This window comes from Podarcis filfolensis (genome assembly GCF_964270895.1).
Source record: "Podarcis filfolensis genome assembly, chromosome: W".
NCBI classification, from domain to species: Eukaryota; Metazoa; Chordata; class Lepidosauria; order Squamata; family Lacertidae; genus Podarcis; species Podarcis filfolensis.
In genome coordinates this window covers 2,263,770-2,279,142 of record NC_139619.1, presented here as the reverse complement: position 1 = coordinate 2,279,142, position 15,373 = coordinate 2,263,770, and the positions used below count along the sequence as shown (strand labels likewise).

Here is a 15,373-nt window from a genome sequence, read left to right as displayed (position 1 = left end):
TTCACAGCCTTTACTTGCCAGTGTTTTTCAAAATCAAAAGACATGATTTCGTGCTTTCTTTCCAGATTAGATCCTGTTCTGGTTTTGGTAACCCAAAGCTCAACTTTAACTTTGGAGCTCAGGATGAGGTTGCTTCTGTTCTGACCCAAATATGACATCAGCAAATACTTTTAATAAATCCATGCTGAATACTATTTGCTCTATCCAAATCCATAGCTGAAGGTTCAAGAGTGGGGTAGGATTGATATGTGGAAAGTAATTGTGACATACGTTTTCCCCTCCTTGGCTTGGACATCATCAGCCTCCCTGTTGGAAAGGGACTACTGGAAACAGAAAAACTTGCAAGGTGGTGGTATTTAGGAGCTAGATAACCCTAAATATTGGTGGGGAGGAGGGGAGAACTCAACATGGGGATGCCATTTTGACATGCATAATATATAGTTCAGTGTTGGAATGCGTTGGAATAAAGACAAACAAGTGGATGGTGTGTTTTTGAGAGCGTCTTCAGAGTTCCGAGGTTGCTTTTTGAGAGTCCTCCTGAGAGTCCTCTTTTAGAGTTCTCCTGAGAGTTCTCTTGAAAGTTCTCTTGAAAGTTCCCCGGAACCCACACGTCTCTCTCTTTTATTGAATCTTACAAAGCACGGCCACTGGTATGCTAGTGGCTGATTGGTTAAAATACAAACAAAGAGGCTAGTTCCTTATTGGTTAACATAAGTATAAGGCGGGATTACACAAATCCATTAATCTCCAATACTTCAAAAGATATTGGGAGAAATGGGCATTAGACAAGTATCTAAGCTTTTAATCCACTTAGACTAAAGATTGATTATAATATGTCTATAGCAATTACTAATGTTATGATCATAATATAAGAACACCTAATTAATTATACACTGAAGGAAAACAGATCATTGTAAACTTAATGTGACCTAAGTGAAAAAAGAGTGGAATGCAAAGAATGGAATTTATGTGTGTGCCTGGCACAGCGTGTATGTGAGGGAGAAGCAGAGAAAGATTTTAAGGTACAAAAGCTAAGAAAAAGAAGCTAAGAAAAGTTTCCCAGAATGCCACAGAAAAGAACCAGTGTTTTACTATACTGGCACATAAAGAGAACATCTCTTCAGTTCAGAACCTAAACACTATGATGAAAGGGTTCTTCTCTGATGCTCACATAGAAAATCCCCCATTTGCTTTTCAGTCTTTTAAATTATGGAGTATGTGTTTCTTACCATTGTCTTTTTTGTCACATTTACTTCCCTACACCCCCCTGACAGGTCACATTAGGAAAAGTGTTAAAAGTCATAGTGATAATGCGGAGCCTCTTCATTTACCGAACAATTGTCAAGGGGTATCATGAAAATGTATACACGGACGATGGCAAGGTAAGTGTCTCTTCCATATTTCCCTTTGCTATGGATGTTTATATGGAACTTGGTGCTCAGACATTTACAGAAGAGCAAGTCTCTACAACTGATGCATCTCTGGCCCAAGAAGCTGTCCTAATGTTATTTATGTAAAGCATCCCACTTTTAATTTTAGATAACTTATCTACTGATTTACTATATCCTCAGCCCTTAGACCAGGTGTGAGGACCCTTGGCACCCCAGATGTTGCTGGATGGCAAGTATCACAATCCTTGGCCATTACCCATGCTTGCTAAAGCTGATGGGAGTTATCATTAAGCAGCTTCTGAATGGCCAAAGGTTCTCCACACTTGCCTTAGGCCCATGTTGCATCATTATTAGTATCTACTATTGCTGGGGCACATCAGTTGTCCAGGCTTTGGATCCCTCCCCCCCCCTGAGCCACCAGGAAATTGTACACAAATTTTCCATTCAAGAAGGAAAAACCTCTTTTTGGTGAGAAATCGGGGGCTTGTCCCAAGTTGGTTTAATCTGATGGCAGCCACAGCATTCTGAATGGCAGCTATTAAGGAAGTGTAACCTGCTTCCATGAGTGATCTGCTTCATGGGGGGGTCACCTGGCTTGAACCCCTAATTGCTCTTGACTGCATGCACTCCATATGGCTTTCTGTGGCGCTTTAGAGGATGCTAATGGGACCTGACAGCCTTCAAGTTGGTTTCTTTCTCTCTTCAGAGTGGAATGGGCTCTTGCTGTCAGAGAAGTTCCCTCACTGAAAAGGGTAGATCAAGCAGGTACAGAGGCAGAGGGAAGAGAATGCCTCAGAGAGGAGGGAGAAGCAGGGAGTAGCAGGAATTTGACCTCTGTACAGAGAGGCACAGCGAACTGGAATGCAACTGACAGGCTCCAGTGAAGACAAAACAGAAGGAGAGGGGGAGATAGGAGGGGTGGAATCGCCCAGAAGCAGGAGACTTTTGAAGCTAGCCGAGAAGAGGGGGGCTGGAAGGAGGAAAAGGTGGGGGATTTCCTGCTGGGACAGGAAAGGGAGGAATCACCATGTTTCGGCAGCTGGATCATCATCAGAGGACTTACCAGAGCTCCTTGTAATGTAGTAATAAATCTGCAATAATTAACTGCCGGAGTTGTGTCATGTGGGGGAGAGACACTTGCTGAGACACCCACCTAGGCTCACCTTTTTGCCAATAACAAGTACTAAGCACTCCTGAGGGACGCGGGTGGCACTGTGGTCTAAACCACAGAGCCTAGGGCTTGCACATCAGAAGGTTGGCGGTTCGAATCCCCGCGACGGGGTGAGCTCCCGTTGCTCGGTCCCTGCTCCTGCCAACCTAGCAGTTCAAAAGCACATCAAAGTACAAGTAGATAAATAGGTACCGCTCCGGCGGGAAGGTAAACGGCATTTCTGTGCGCTGCTCTGGTTCTCCAGAAGCAGCTTAGCCATGCTGGCCACATGACCCAGGAAAACTGTCTGCGGACAAATGCCGGCTCCCTCAGCCTATAGAGCGCGCATCCCGAAAGTCGTCCACGACTGGACCAGGGGTCCTTTTACCTTTACCTTTAGGCACTCTTGTCTCTCACATTCTTCCCCCGCCCCTCTGGATCTCTCTCTCTCCTTATTACAAAACCCATTAAAAACATAAGGTTCATAATAATCAGACAAGCACTTGCGCTTCGAGGCCCCCAAGCCCTTCCCCTGAAAATAACTTCACACTGACACGTAATTTTAGTTTAAGTTATTGGGCAAAATTTAGGCCACAATGTTATTGATTACAGCAAAGTGAGCGGTGTTGGCTTAGGCATTGGCAACAGACTATAACTGACTCCTGCCTCTCTGGCTGGAACTCTGAAAGGGTAAACACCAAACGAGGGAACAACATCGATGAAGACCAACCAAAGCTCACCCCAGGGTTCCTGTGGTCCTGGCATGTCCCTAGCCCCTCAAGCGGACTTCGGACGAGATCCAGGACCCCCATTTTCCTTTACCGGAATACCCTTATTCATGGAGGGGCAGGTGATGGCTGCACCTCCCCTCCCACCCACTTCAATCAGCCAATGCCTAACTCCCACACGAGCCTAGCGCTCGCCGCCAACACCCTTACTTCGCAAACAGTCCTTCAAGCCATCTGGGACCTTGGCCAACCACACATTGTTACCTTTGTCAGATAAATGCACTCCATCTGCCCTAAACAGGGCTGCATTAGAGAAGGTAATACCAGGGTGGTATTACGAGTCTCAGATATGTTTAGAGACCCATGCACGCTCTATCAGCAGAGTGTGTAAATCTTCTCACAGCAGAAGAGGTGGACAGAGAAACGTGTAAGCATTATATTACAGCATTTTATTCAGCAGCAGGAACAAAGGAAAAAAATATGTCTGCTTCCCTTTGTCTGCAGCAAAAAAAAGCAGTAACACAAAAGCTATATACAAAAGCTATATAGAAAGTGCTGGAAGTAAACAGGCATGTGACACACAAATATCATGCCTGTACCCTTTTAAGGTGGAATGGAACTACATCCTCCCCCTTTCCATGTAACCTGTCGTACTTGTGGTTCAACCCAATTGCAACCTCTGTACATAAACCTTAAGTTGTTCTCTGTTAACAACCTTAGACAACAGATCTGTAGGAATTTCGTTTCCTGGCATGTAGGACACCAGAATGAGTCCTTTCTGAATACACTCTCTTGCACAATGTAGCTTTATCTGCAAATATTTGGTTCTTTGCTTGCAACTCTCTGAGGCCAACAAAGCCAAACAGGATCTGTTATCTTGATACACCTGTATAGGACATGTCACTTTGACTCTGATGTCCTGAAACAGTTGCATCAACCATTCACAACCCATGAGTGAAGATGACAGGGCATTGAGTTCTGCCTCACAGGAACTTAGGCTTACTGTCATCTGCTTTTTGCACAGCCAGTCAAACAGACAGTGGTTGTACATGTAGCACACTCCAGAAGTGCTTGTACCATCCGTGGTGTCACTTCCAAAACTAGCATCTGCAAAGATTTCAAGACCTCCAGTCTTCTGACTTGTGCACCTCAGTCTGTAGTGCAAAGTCCCCTTCAAATAGCGGGCTATGCGCTTCAGAGCTTTCCAATCCTGAACAGTAGGATTGTTGGCATGTCTGCTAAGCAGGTTAGTGCTTACAGCTATGTCAGGTCTTGAACATCTAGCAATAAAATTCAGCTTGCCTAGAATGCATCTGTACAGTGTGGTGTCAGAAAATGCTTCAGCAGTACTATCTACCTGGTAACCTGTCACCATCGGTGTGTCTACAGGATTTGCATCAACCAAATTCAGCCTGGTTAATACATCAGCAATTTTCTGTGTTTGGTGTACCAGAAAATTACCTGCCTGGTCTTTCTCTACCTGCAGAGGAAGATAGTTGGATACCTCACCAAGATCCGTCATGTCAAAGTGCTCCTTCAGTTGAGCTAGGGTGCTTTGGTACAAAGCCTGATTCTTCCAGAAAAGAAGAATATCATCAGCAAAGCATAAACAATACAGTTTGCTTTGCCCCTCCTCTTTGACAAACACACATGGATCAGCTTTGCCTTTGGTGAAAACCTAGAGAAAGCAATGTCTCAGTGAGTTTTGTGTCCCAATACCTGGCACTCTGCTTGAGACCCTATAGGGACTTCTGTAGTTTACAGACCATTTTCTTCTGTATCTGCTTTCCATCAGGTGGAAGCATATACAGCTCCTCCCCCAAAACCCCGTACAAAAAAGCTGTATTAATGTCATGATGGGAAACATGCAGTTTCTCCTCTTCAGCAATCTTGAGCATTAGTCTAATGCTCTCATACTTGACGGTGGGTGAGTAGGTCTCGTGGTAATCCTGTCCTGGTACCTGTGAAAAACCTCTGGCGACCAATCTGGTTTTGTGCCTGACAACCTTGCTAGTCTGGTCTGTCTTGGCCTTGAAGACCCATTTGCTGCCAACCAGTCTCATTCCTGGGACTACTGGCACTAGCTCCCAGGTTTGGTTCCTATTAAAGGAATCAACTTCAGCCTTCATGGCATTAAGCCATGGTTCAGCATCTTTAGAGGTTAATTCTTGCACCTCTTGGAAGCTTGATGGTTCCCACACCTTCTCTGAGCTACTAAGAACAGCAGTTGCTATCTTAGCAAACTCATCAGCAAATCTCTTTGGAGGTTTGTCTTTTGTGGCCCTTTCAGATCTGCGTGCTAGACGCAAGTCTTCTGCACACATCTCCTCCTTCTTAGGAGAAAAGAGGCCAATGGTGAACAGTGGTTCTTCCAGTTCAATGTCAGACGCATCAGATGGTCTGACTGAGGCCTTTGCGCTCTTGTAGTCTGCTGTGTCATCACTGTCGCTGACAGCAGCACCAGCGCTGCTCACTGAGCTGGAATCCGAATTCTGATCATCATCCTCAGCTTCCTCTTCTACCTCATCATCTTCATCCCCCTCTGAGTGACTCTGGAAAATTCCCACATCCCCCCCCCCATTTGGGATTGTACTCAACACTCTTTGTGACCCTAATGGTCTTAGAGTCAGTCATGAATACCCTGTATGCACCTTTTTCATACCCCATGAACAAACTATGTGCCCCACGCTTCCCAAGCTTGCTGCTCTGTGGGGTGTGGACCCACATGTCAGAACCAAAGATTCTCATGTGCTTGACGTAAGGTTTCTTACCAAACATCTTCTCATAGGGAGTACAACCAATAGGTGATGACAGTGTCCTGTTATAGGAATAAAGGAAACACGATAAAGCTTCAGCCCAATATTTCTCAGGGAGATTGGCATCATGCAACAAGGTTTTAAGGCCTTGCAACAAAGTCTGGCTTGCCCACTCGCAAAGTCCATTCTCCCATGGAGATCTGGGACTTGAGAGGTCATGCTGGATTCCCTTCTCAGTCAGGAAAGCTTCAAACTGCTGAGAAGTGAATTCACCGCCTCAATCAGTAAATAAACAGCCAGTGCGTTTACTGTGAGCATTCTCCAACCAAGCACAGAATGCCTTGAACTTAGGAAACACTTCTGACTTCTGCTGGAGCACAAACACATGAATGTACCTGGGAAAAGAATCAGTTAAAACCATTAAGTGCATTGCTCCACCCAAAGAGGGTGCAAGTGGACCTACCAGGTCTGCATGGACTAGCTGATAGGGTTTGGAAGCCTGTCTGTCAGACACCTTGCCTTTCAGAGCAATCTTTACTTTGTTTTCAGCACAAGATATACATTTCATGTGAAACTTACAGGGTTTGATGGACATACCCTGAACCAACCCAGGCATCTTGGCCAGTGCCTGCCATGACATGTGACCAAATCTTCGGTGCGCCTCATGAATACATCCTGCATGAAGAACTTTGTTAGTTCGTGCAACACAACAAGATTCAACATTAGACACATCAACAGCATTGTCATCATAAGTTATCAAGAACAAGCCACCCCGTTATCCAATTCGATTGATAAGACAATCAGAAAACATTGGCACCTGATACAAGACGTACCAGGCTGCCCTTTTATACCTTCACGGATCAGTTTCCGTAGAACCAGGAACTTTAAAGACATGCTTCTACACGCAGATATAACAGATAAGAACCAGCTGCAAAATTGCAATATAAAGGGACATTTTAAATGCGGAAGATGTGCAGCGTATAGTTTAACAGTTGAGATGAAAGATTTTATTATACCTGGAACCAACAGCATTATCAAACTGGAAGCATTTACCAACTGTAATTCCCGTGGAGTGGTATATGCAATTCAATGTATTTGCGACCGTTGGTACGTGGGCAGCACTACAAGAACGGTTAAAACTAGAATACTAGAGCATAAGAATCGTTTTGTTTTTTAAAAAATAATATTTATTAAAGGTTTAAAGATTACAGAAAAAAGAAGAATGAAAAAATGAAAAATTAAATAGAACAAATCAATACCTCACAATACATAGGAAAAAACAAAAAACAAAAAACAATACAGTAAAACAGAGAAAAGAAAAACAAAAGCATTTAAAAACACATCCAATATTTCCATATCTTTATCTTTCATTTACTTGTTTCATCGACCTCCTCACACCTCCCTTTTTTTGTATTCTAGTTCAATTAGCTGTTTCAGCAAATCCTTTCCATCTTACTCAATTTTTGTTCCATAATTTATCTTAACCCAATCTAACCTTAAATTTTCCACTTTGACCCATTAACAATCTATTTTTACTTAATTCTTTATAACCTTTCTGCTAAAGCCATGTAATTTCATTCCAGCATCCTTCTAACATTCCTTAATTTTACAGTATTTCTGTAAATAAACTTTAAATTTTTTCCAATCTTCTTCCACCGACTCTTCTCCCTGGTCTCGGATTCTGCCAGTCATTTCCGCCAGTTCCATGTAGTCCATCAACTTCATCTGCCATTCTTCCCAGGTGGGTAAATCTTGTGTCTTCCAATGCTTTGCGATGAGTATTCTTGCTGCTGTTGTAGCATACATAAATAAAGTTCTATCCTTCTTTGACACCAATTGGCCGAACATGCCCAGGAGAAAGGCCTCTGGTTTCTTCAAGAAGGTATATTTAAATACCTTTTTCATCTCATTATAAATCATCTCCCAGAAAGTCTTAATCCTTGGGCATGTCCACCAAAGGTGAAAGAATGTACCTTCCATCTCATTACATTTCCAACATTTATTATCGGGCAAATGATAGATTTTTGCGAGCTTGACTGGTGTAATGTACCACCTGTAGATCATTTTCATTAGATTCTCTTTTAAGGCATTACATGCTGTAAACTTCATACCTGTCGTCCATAACTGTGATGGGATGTTGAGCTGCTTGTGCGTAAAGTTCCTAGTCCCTCAGTGTTTGGCTAAGTCCACAAACCACTGTCTGTAACGGAGCGCCATAAGCATGGCTCCGTCAGTCGCTGGCAGAATCCGACAGTGGGCGTTTATGGAATTTCTTCCAGCATAACAGCTCCTTAACGGAAACACGTCTTCTGGACTCTCTACGTGACAATTTCCGGCGAGGAGTGGGTGTCCCTATAGGAGGTCCTGAAACCTCCTCGCTGTTCTCGCTGGAATTGTCTCTGAGCCATTCTTCTGACTCGCTTTCCCTTGGAGCTCTTTCTCGCCCCCTGCTGGTTCCCTCCTCCGCTGATAAGTCTCTCTCAACCTCTGGGAGCCCTTGCACCACCGGTTCTTCCGATGACAGTTCCCTGACATCCACCTCCCCTCCAGGGCCCCCTCCACCCCCTCCCCTCCCTTCCTCTGCTGGAGGCGAGGGAGCAAAACCCCTGAAAGAACTTCCCTCATCTTCCGAAGTCTCGAACATTTTCCTCCACCGGTTGCTGTTTCGGGTTTCTAAGTACTCATCCTCCTCGGAATCTATTCCTTCTTCCCACTCAGACCCCGTGAATCCTTCCAATTCCTCCTCCTCGTCGGTGGTGCCAAAGTACTCCCTCCGGAACCTCGCTACTGACTGAGGTTTCCTGGGGAACCTTTGATGGAACGCTTCGATCAAGACCTCGTCATTGACTTCCTCTGCCGTTACCCAGGTGTTTTCTGACTCCGGTTCCCCTTCCCACGCTACCAAATACTCCACCTGATTACCCTTCCACCTGGAGTCGAGGATTTCCGCCACATGGTTGCTGCTTTCCCTCTCTTCTAAGACTGGTCCCTGTGGGGAAACCCCTTCTTTTCCCCCCCTATACGGTGACAGTAATGACCTGTGGAATACTGGATGCAGTTTCATGTGGTTTGGTAACCGGAGTCTGAAAGCTACGGGGTTAACCTGTTGAATGACCTCAAATGGTCCCAATCTTTTGGGTCTCAATTTCTTGCAACCCCCCTTGAACGGCAGTCCTTGGGTGGACAGCCACACCTGATCCCCCACCCTTATGGTTTCACCTTCCCTTCTGTTCTTGTCTGCCTGCTTCTTATATTGTTCTTTGGCCCTTTCTAAGTTGAGTTGGAGTTGACGATGGATCGCTTCCATTTCTTCTACAAAAAGTTCTGCGGCTGGGACGCTCCATCTCTCCCCTCCTCCCCCTGGAAATGCCCTGGGGTGGCACCCATAATTAGCCAAAAAGGGGCTCATCCCGGTGGACACATTCTCCGCATTATTGTAGGCAAATTCCGCCAGCGCCAACTTTTCCACCCAATCGTTCTCTCTGTCATTGACATAACACCTCAGGTATTGTTGGAGGATACCGTTTGCTCTTTCCGCCTGCCCGTTGGTTTCTGGGTGCCGGGCAGTCGAAAAATTGACCTCCACGTGCAGTAAGCTCATGAGCTTCCTCCTGAACCTGGACGTGAATTGTTTGCCCCGGTCTGAGACCACCCTCAAGGGGGCGCCATGCAGTCTAAAAATATGTTCTACAAACAATTTAGCTGTCTCTTCCGCCGTGACTGCATGTGAGCAAGCTACAAAGTGGCCCATCTTAGTTAACAGGTCTACTACGACCAGTATGGCGGTTTTCCCCTTGGATTTCGGCAGATCAGTCATAAAATCTATCGATACCGCCTCCCATGGCCTCTCTGGTGTGGGCAACGGTTCTAACAACCCCGCCGGCACCCGCCTTTCTCCCTTGGCTTGCTGGCATTGGTCACACCCTCTTACATACTCCCTTACATCTTCCCTCACCCTGGGCCACCAAAATTCCCTGGTAACCAACCACATGGTTTTGTGTTGCCCAAAATGCCCTGCTGTAGGGCTGTCGTGCATCTGTTTGAGTACTCTCCCTCTCAATTCCCCTTCGGGTATATATAGTGCCCCTTTGTAATACAATGCCCCGTTTCTTTCTTCAAAACCTCCGGAGTTTTCTCCCTCCCTCCTTAGACCTTGGAGCTTATTCTGGGCGTATTCATCATTCTACCAGTTCCCTTTGCCCCACCAACGCCGCCCCACACACCCAGCGGTCCTCTGGGATGATATGTCTCTCTTCGGGTGCTCCCTCCCCCTCCAAATACTCTGGTTTGCGTGAGAGAGCGTCCGCCCTGACGTTTTCTGGGCCTGGCACATAGCAAATTTCAAAATAAAATTTGGAGAACTCCTGTGCCCATCTCACTTGCCGTTGGTTGAGCACTCGTGCCGTTCTCCAGTACTCTAAATTCTTGTGGTCCGTGCATACTTGCACCTTGTGTTGTGCACCAATTAGTAAGTGTCTCCATTTCCGGAACGCTTCGTGAATGGCGAGTAGTTCTCGGTCATATACCGTGTAGTTCTTCTCGGATTTGTTTAACTTCCGCGAGAAGAAGGCACACGGTCTCCACTCCGACTTATCCTTCCCCGGCTGAAGAAGCACCGCCCCCACCGCCCGGTCTGATGCATCCGTTTCCACTCTCATGGGTTTATGTAAATCCACGTGCAGGAGCTGTTCTTCCGAAGCGAAGGCCCTTTTCAATTCTTCGAATGCTTGCTCCGCTTCTGCCGTCCAAACAAATTTCTTCTTGCTGCTGAGACAGTCCGTGATGGGAGCCGTTAAATGGGCAAAGTTCTTGATCAACTTCCGATAAAAGTTCCCAAACCCTAAGAATCTTTGCACATCTTTTTTCGTTTTCGGTGTCTTCCATTCCAGTACCGCCTGGACCTTGCCTGGATCCATGGCTAATCCCTTGTCTGACAAGCGGTACCCCAGGAATTCCACCTCCTTGGTGTGAAACTGACACTTCTCCAATTTCACCCACAGCTGGTTAGCTTGCAGTTGGCTCAACACTTCCCTGACGTCCTTTACATGCTGCTCCTCATTCTCTGAATATACTAACACATCATCTAGGAACGCCACGCAATTCTTGTAGAGCAGAGGTCCCAGGACGTGGTTCATGAACGATTGAAAACATGCTGAGCCTGCTTGTAATCCAAAGGGCATAACGAGATATTCGAAAGCCCCCAAATGGGTGAACATGGTAGTCTTCCATTCATCCCCCTTCCTTATCCGTATCAGGTTGTATGCTCCCCTCAGGTCCAGTTTAGTAAAAATCTTTCCCTTCCTCACCCTGGTCAAAATGTCATCAATCCTGGGCATAGGGAAAGCCACTGGTTCCGACATGGCATTTAGGGCCCGGTAGTCCACGACCAATCTCGGTTTATCCGTGTTTTTTTTGTCCACAAAAAACACTGGGCTGCCCCCCACCGCTCTGGACTCTCTGATGAAACCTCTCTTCAGGTTTTTGTCAATAAACTCCCTCAACTCCTGCATTTCCCTGTCTGACATGGCATACAGCTTGCCCACAGGGAGCTGGGCTCCAGGGACTAGATTGATCTGGCAGTCAAAGGGTCTATGCGGTGGTAGTTTGTCTGCTTCCCTTTCGCTGAAGACATTGCTCAGGTCAGCGTATTGTTTGGGCACCTTTCTATTGTCCGTTACTTCTGTTCCTGCTAGAAAGGCCCTTGCCCCTTCTGGAGCCTTGCCCTCTTTGCAATGTTCTAGGCAATGTGCTGACCCAAAGGAGACCACTCTCTGATGCCAACCCACTAGCGGATCATGCAACGCTAGCCAGCTCATCCCCAAAATAATGGGAGCCCCTCCCAAGGTGGCCACATTGAACGCTATTCTTTCGGTGTGCCTGGCTACCCTCATTACCATTGGGACGGTCTGTAAGCTGACTTCTCCTCCCAACAGCTCTCTCCCATCGATCGTGGTCACCTGCAAGGGGTTGCTTAAAGGGATAGTCTGTATCTGGTGAAGACATTGCTCAGGTCAGCGTATTGTTTGGGCACCTTTCTATTGTCCGTTACTTCTGTTCCTGCTAGAAAGGCCCTTGCCCCTTCTGGAGCCTTGCCCTCTTTGCAATGTTCTAGGCAATGTGCTGACCCAAAGGAGACCACTCTCTGATGCCAACCCACTAGCGGATCATGCAACGCTAGCCAGCTCATCCCCAAAATAATGGGAGCCCCTCCCAAGGTGGCCACATTGAACGCTATTCTTTCGGTGTGCCTGGCTACCCTCATTACCATTGGGACGGTCTGTAAGCTGACTTCTCCTCCCAACAGCTCTCTCCCATCGATCATGGTCACCTGCAAGGGGTTGCTTAAAGGGATAGTCTGTATCTGGTGTTCTGCTGCAAACTCCTTGCTCATAAAATTACAGGAGCTGCCTGAGTCCAATAGCGCCCTTATCTTTAAGGGATGTCCGTTTGGCAGCTCTAGCAACACCTCTATCACTAGGGCTGGTCTCGGAGGTTCTGGCGTGGGCACTTTTACTGCTCCTTGGCCTGACTGCTGTGCCCTGATGGTGGCAGTCAGGCGCTGGCTTTTACTTGGTCCTGCCCTTCCTCCTCCTTCCCCCCAACAGCTCCTGCCATCCCTTGCCATTCCTTTCTTTGTGGACAGACTCTGGCAAAATGACCTGGCTGCTGGCAGAGATAACATTTCTTGGGGCTCTTCCCCTCCTTCTTCCGCCCTTCACTGGGATTTGAAACTGCGCGCGCGCGCTGTTCCAACTTCCATCGGCTCTGCGGGCGGGAAAGTTGGCTCCGGAATCTCTGGAATGCAGAAATCCCTCCAACGCTCCCCTTTCCCTTCCCGCTTCTCCAAGGCTCTAGCCTCCTGGCGTGCTCCAATGGTCAGCGCTGATTTGGTCAGCTGGTCCATAGACTCCGCCCTGGGCGCCCGGGAAAGTTTGTCTTTCACAGCCAAAGAAAGTCCCTCTTCGAAAAGCATTTGAATGGGTTCCGCTGACAGATCCCACCCCAATTTGTGTATCAACATAGTAAACTCAGTCCAGTACTCACGGACAGATCGGCTCCCCTGTTTACAAGCCATCAACTGTCTGCGCACCACTCCCTGTTCAATGTCGCTGGAAAACATCAGGTCCATGGCACGAAAAAACTTCCGTGCGTCTTTCAAGACTTCATTATGCCCTGCCATCAGGGGTCTAACCCAGTCTCTCGCCCCCCCTTCGAGATGGCTAACCACAAACGCCACTCGCGATTCCTCGTCGGGAAAGTCATCAAACTGCAGATTAAGAGCATACTGCATCTCTGTCCTAAAGGCTTGATAGTTCCTGGGATCCCCCCCAAACTTCTGCACCAATCCTGGCATCTTTCTTGCTTGTGGGGGGGGCTTTGCCTTTTCTGCATCCTGAGCCCTCCTCTCATCGAGCCTCGCCGTTTGCAGCGCTAGCTGGACCTCCAACACCCGGTACCTTTCTTCCAGGCTTGGACCGGCTCCAGCTCCTCCTGCATCTCCGGTTCCGGCTGGGTTGCTCATGATGCCTTCTCTGCACAAGCTGCTTTCAGGGACTGTCGGATTGCTGTGATGGGATGTTGAGCTGCTTGTGCTTAAAGTTCCTAGTCCCTCAGTGTTTGGCTAAGTCCACAAACCACTGTCTGTAACGGAGCGCCATAAGCATGGCTCTGTCAGTCGCTGGCAGAATCCGACAGTGGGCGTTTACGGAATTTCTTCCAGCATAACAGCTCCTTAACGGAAACACGTCTTCTGGACTCTCTACGTGACAATTTCCAGCGAGGAGTGGGTGTCCCTATAGGAGGTCCTGAAACCTCCTCGCTGTTCTCGCTGGAATTGTCTCTGAGCCATTCTTCTGACTCGCTTTCCCTTGGAGCTCTTTCTCGCCCCCTGCTGGTACCCTCCTCCGCTGATAAGTCTCTCTCAACCTCTGGGAGCCCTTGCACCACCTGTTCTTCCGATGACAGTTCCCTGACAATAACTGTTCCCAGTCAGCCATCATAATGTTATGTCCAACATCTTGTGCCCATTTAATCATAGCAGATTTCACTGTTTCATCCTGCGTATTCCATTTCAACAGCAAGTTATACATTCTTGACAAATTCTTAACTTTGGGATCTAACAATTCTGTTTCCAATTTTGATTTTTCCACCTGGAAGCCTAGTTTTTTGTCCAGATTATATGCCTCCATTATTTGATAATAATGGAGCCAGTCTCGCACTCTATTTTTTAATTTTTCAAAACTTTGCAGTTTTAATCTATCTCCCTCTTGTTCCAGAATTTCCCAATACTTCGGCCATTTGGCCTCCATATTGAGTTTTTTCTGAGCCTTTGCTTCCATTGGTGACAACCATCTTGGGGTTTTATTTTCTAGCAAGTCCTTATATCTTATCCAGACATTAAACAATGCTTTTCTGACAATATGGTTTTTAAACGCTTTATGTGCTTTAACCTTATCATACCACAGATATGCATGCCAACCAAATACATTGTTAAAACCTTCCAAGAATCGTATTTTTAACAAGGTGTTGGAAGCACCTCTTACATCTCACTTCTTAGAGGCTAAACATAAGGCAACGAATTTCAGATGGTTTATCATTTATAAACATCACACTCCTGAGGCAAACACGGATATCTTAAGAAAGAAATTATTACAGAAAGAAATATATTGGATTTTTAGATTTGGCTCCTTAATTCCGTCAGGTCTCAATGCTTATATTGACTTTAGTTCATTTTTATAATTTTCTACAACTCCATTCAATATCATTCTTGTTATTTTTTCCAAACTTTTCCAATCCCGCCCATTGTTTGAACAAAATGGCCTGTCCCTTAAAAAAAAAATTCACCCTATAGTATATAAACCTGTGATTGGAAACAGTATCAGTCTTTAACATCAGCAGTAACAAGTTCAAGTTCAAGTTTTATTGCGGCAAAAGCCAGTGACACTAAACACCACAAGATCAAACAAAAAGAAATCAACAACAACATCAGAAAAGAAAAGAAAAGAAAAAAAAAAGATTACACAAGGGAACTTCGCAGTGTGCCATTCAACAGATTTGAGATTTACGCTTCCTGATTACTAAAGTGCAAAATTTGGCCACCTCATATGATATTGAGCTTGAGGAATCTTCCAGAAGGTATTTTCGTAGAATTTCGGGGGAGGATTCCAAATAATGTTGTAGGGGTATAAATTTTGATAAAAGCGGCAAAATAAGTTGAACTCGTTCTTCACTGTAAAATTCACAAAATAGAAGGATGTGTGTGACAGATTCTACCTTATTAGACATACAGGGGCAGAGCATGCATTGGTACCCGCGTAAATTTGCCGTACAGCACTGCTGAGGGCATTG

The 15,373-nt window shown here is 46.1% G+C and overlaps 1 protein-coding gene across 1 annotated transcript in view; it reads left to right on the top strand.

The window, feature by feature from the left end:
- The first annotated feature begins 1,276 nt into the window (after positions 1-1,276).
- LOC310753793 (mediator of RNA polymerase II transcription subunit 27-like) overlaps positions 1,277-15,373 on the top strand; it is a 72,557-nt gene continuing 58,460 nt past the window's right edge. The window contains exon 1 of the mRNA XM_083595137.1: positions 1,277-1,382. Coding sequence (XP_083451263.1) covers positions 1,311-1,382 — 72 coding nt within the window. The 5' untranslated portion in view covers positions 1,277-1,310. The remainder of the gene's footprint in view (positions 1,383-15,373) is intronic.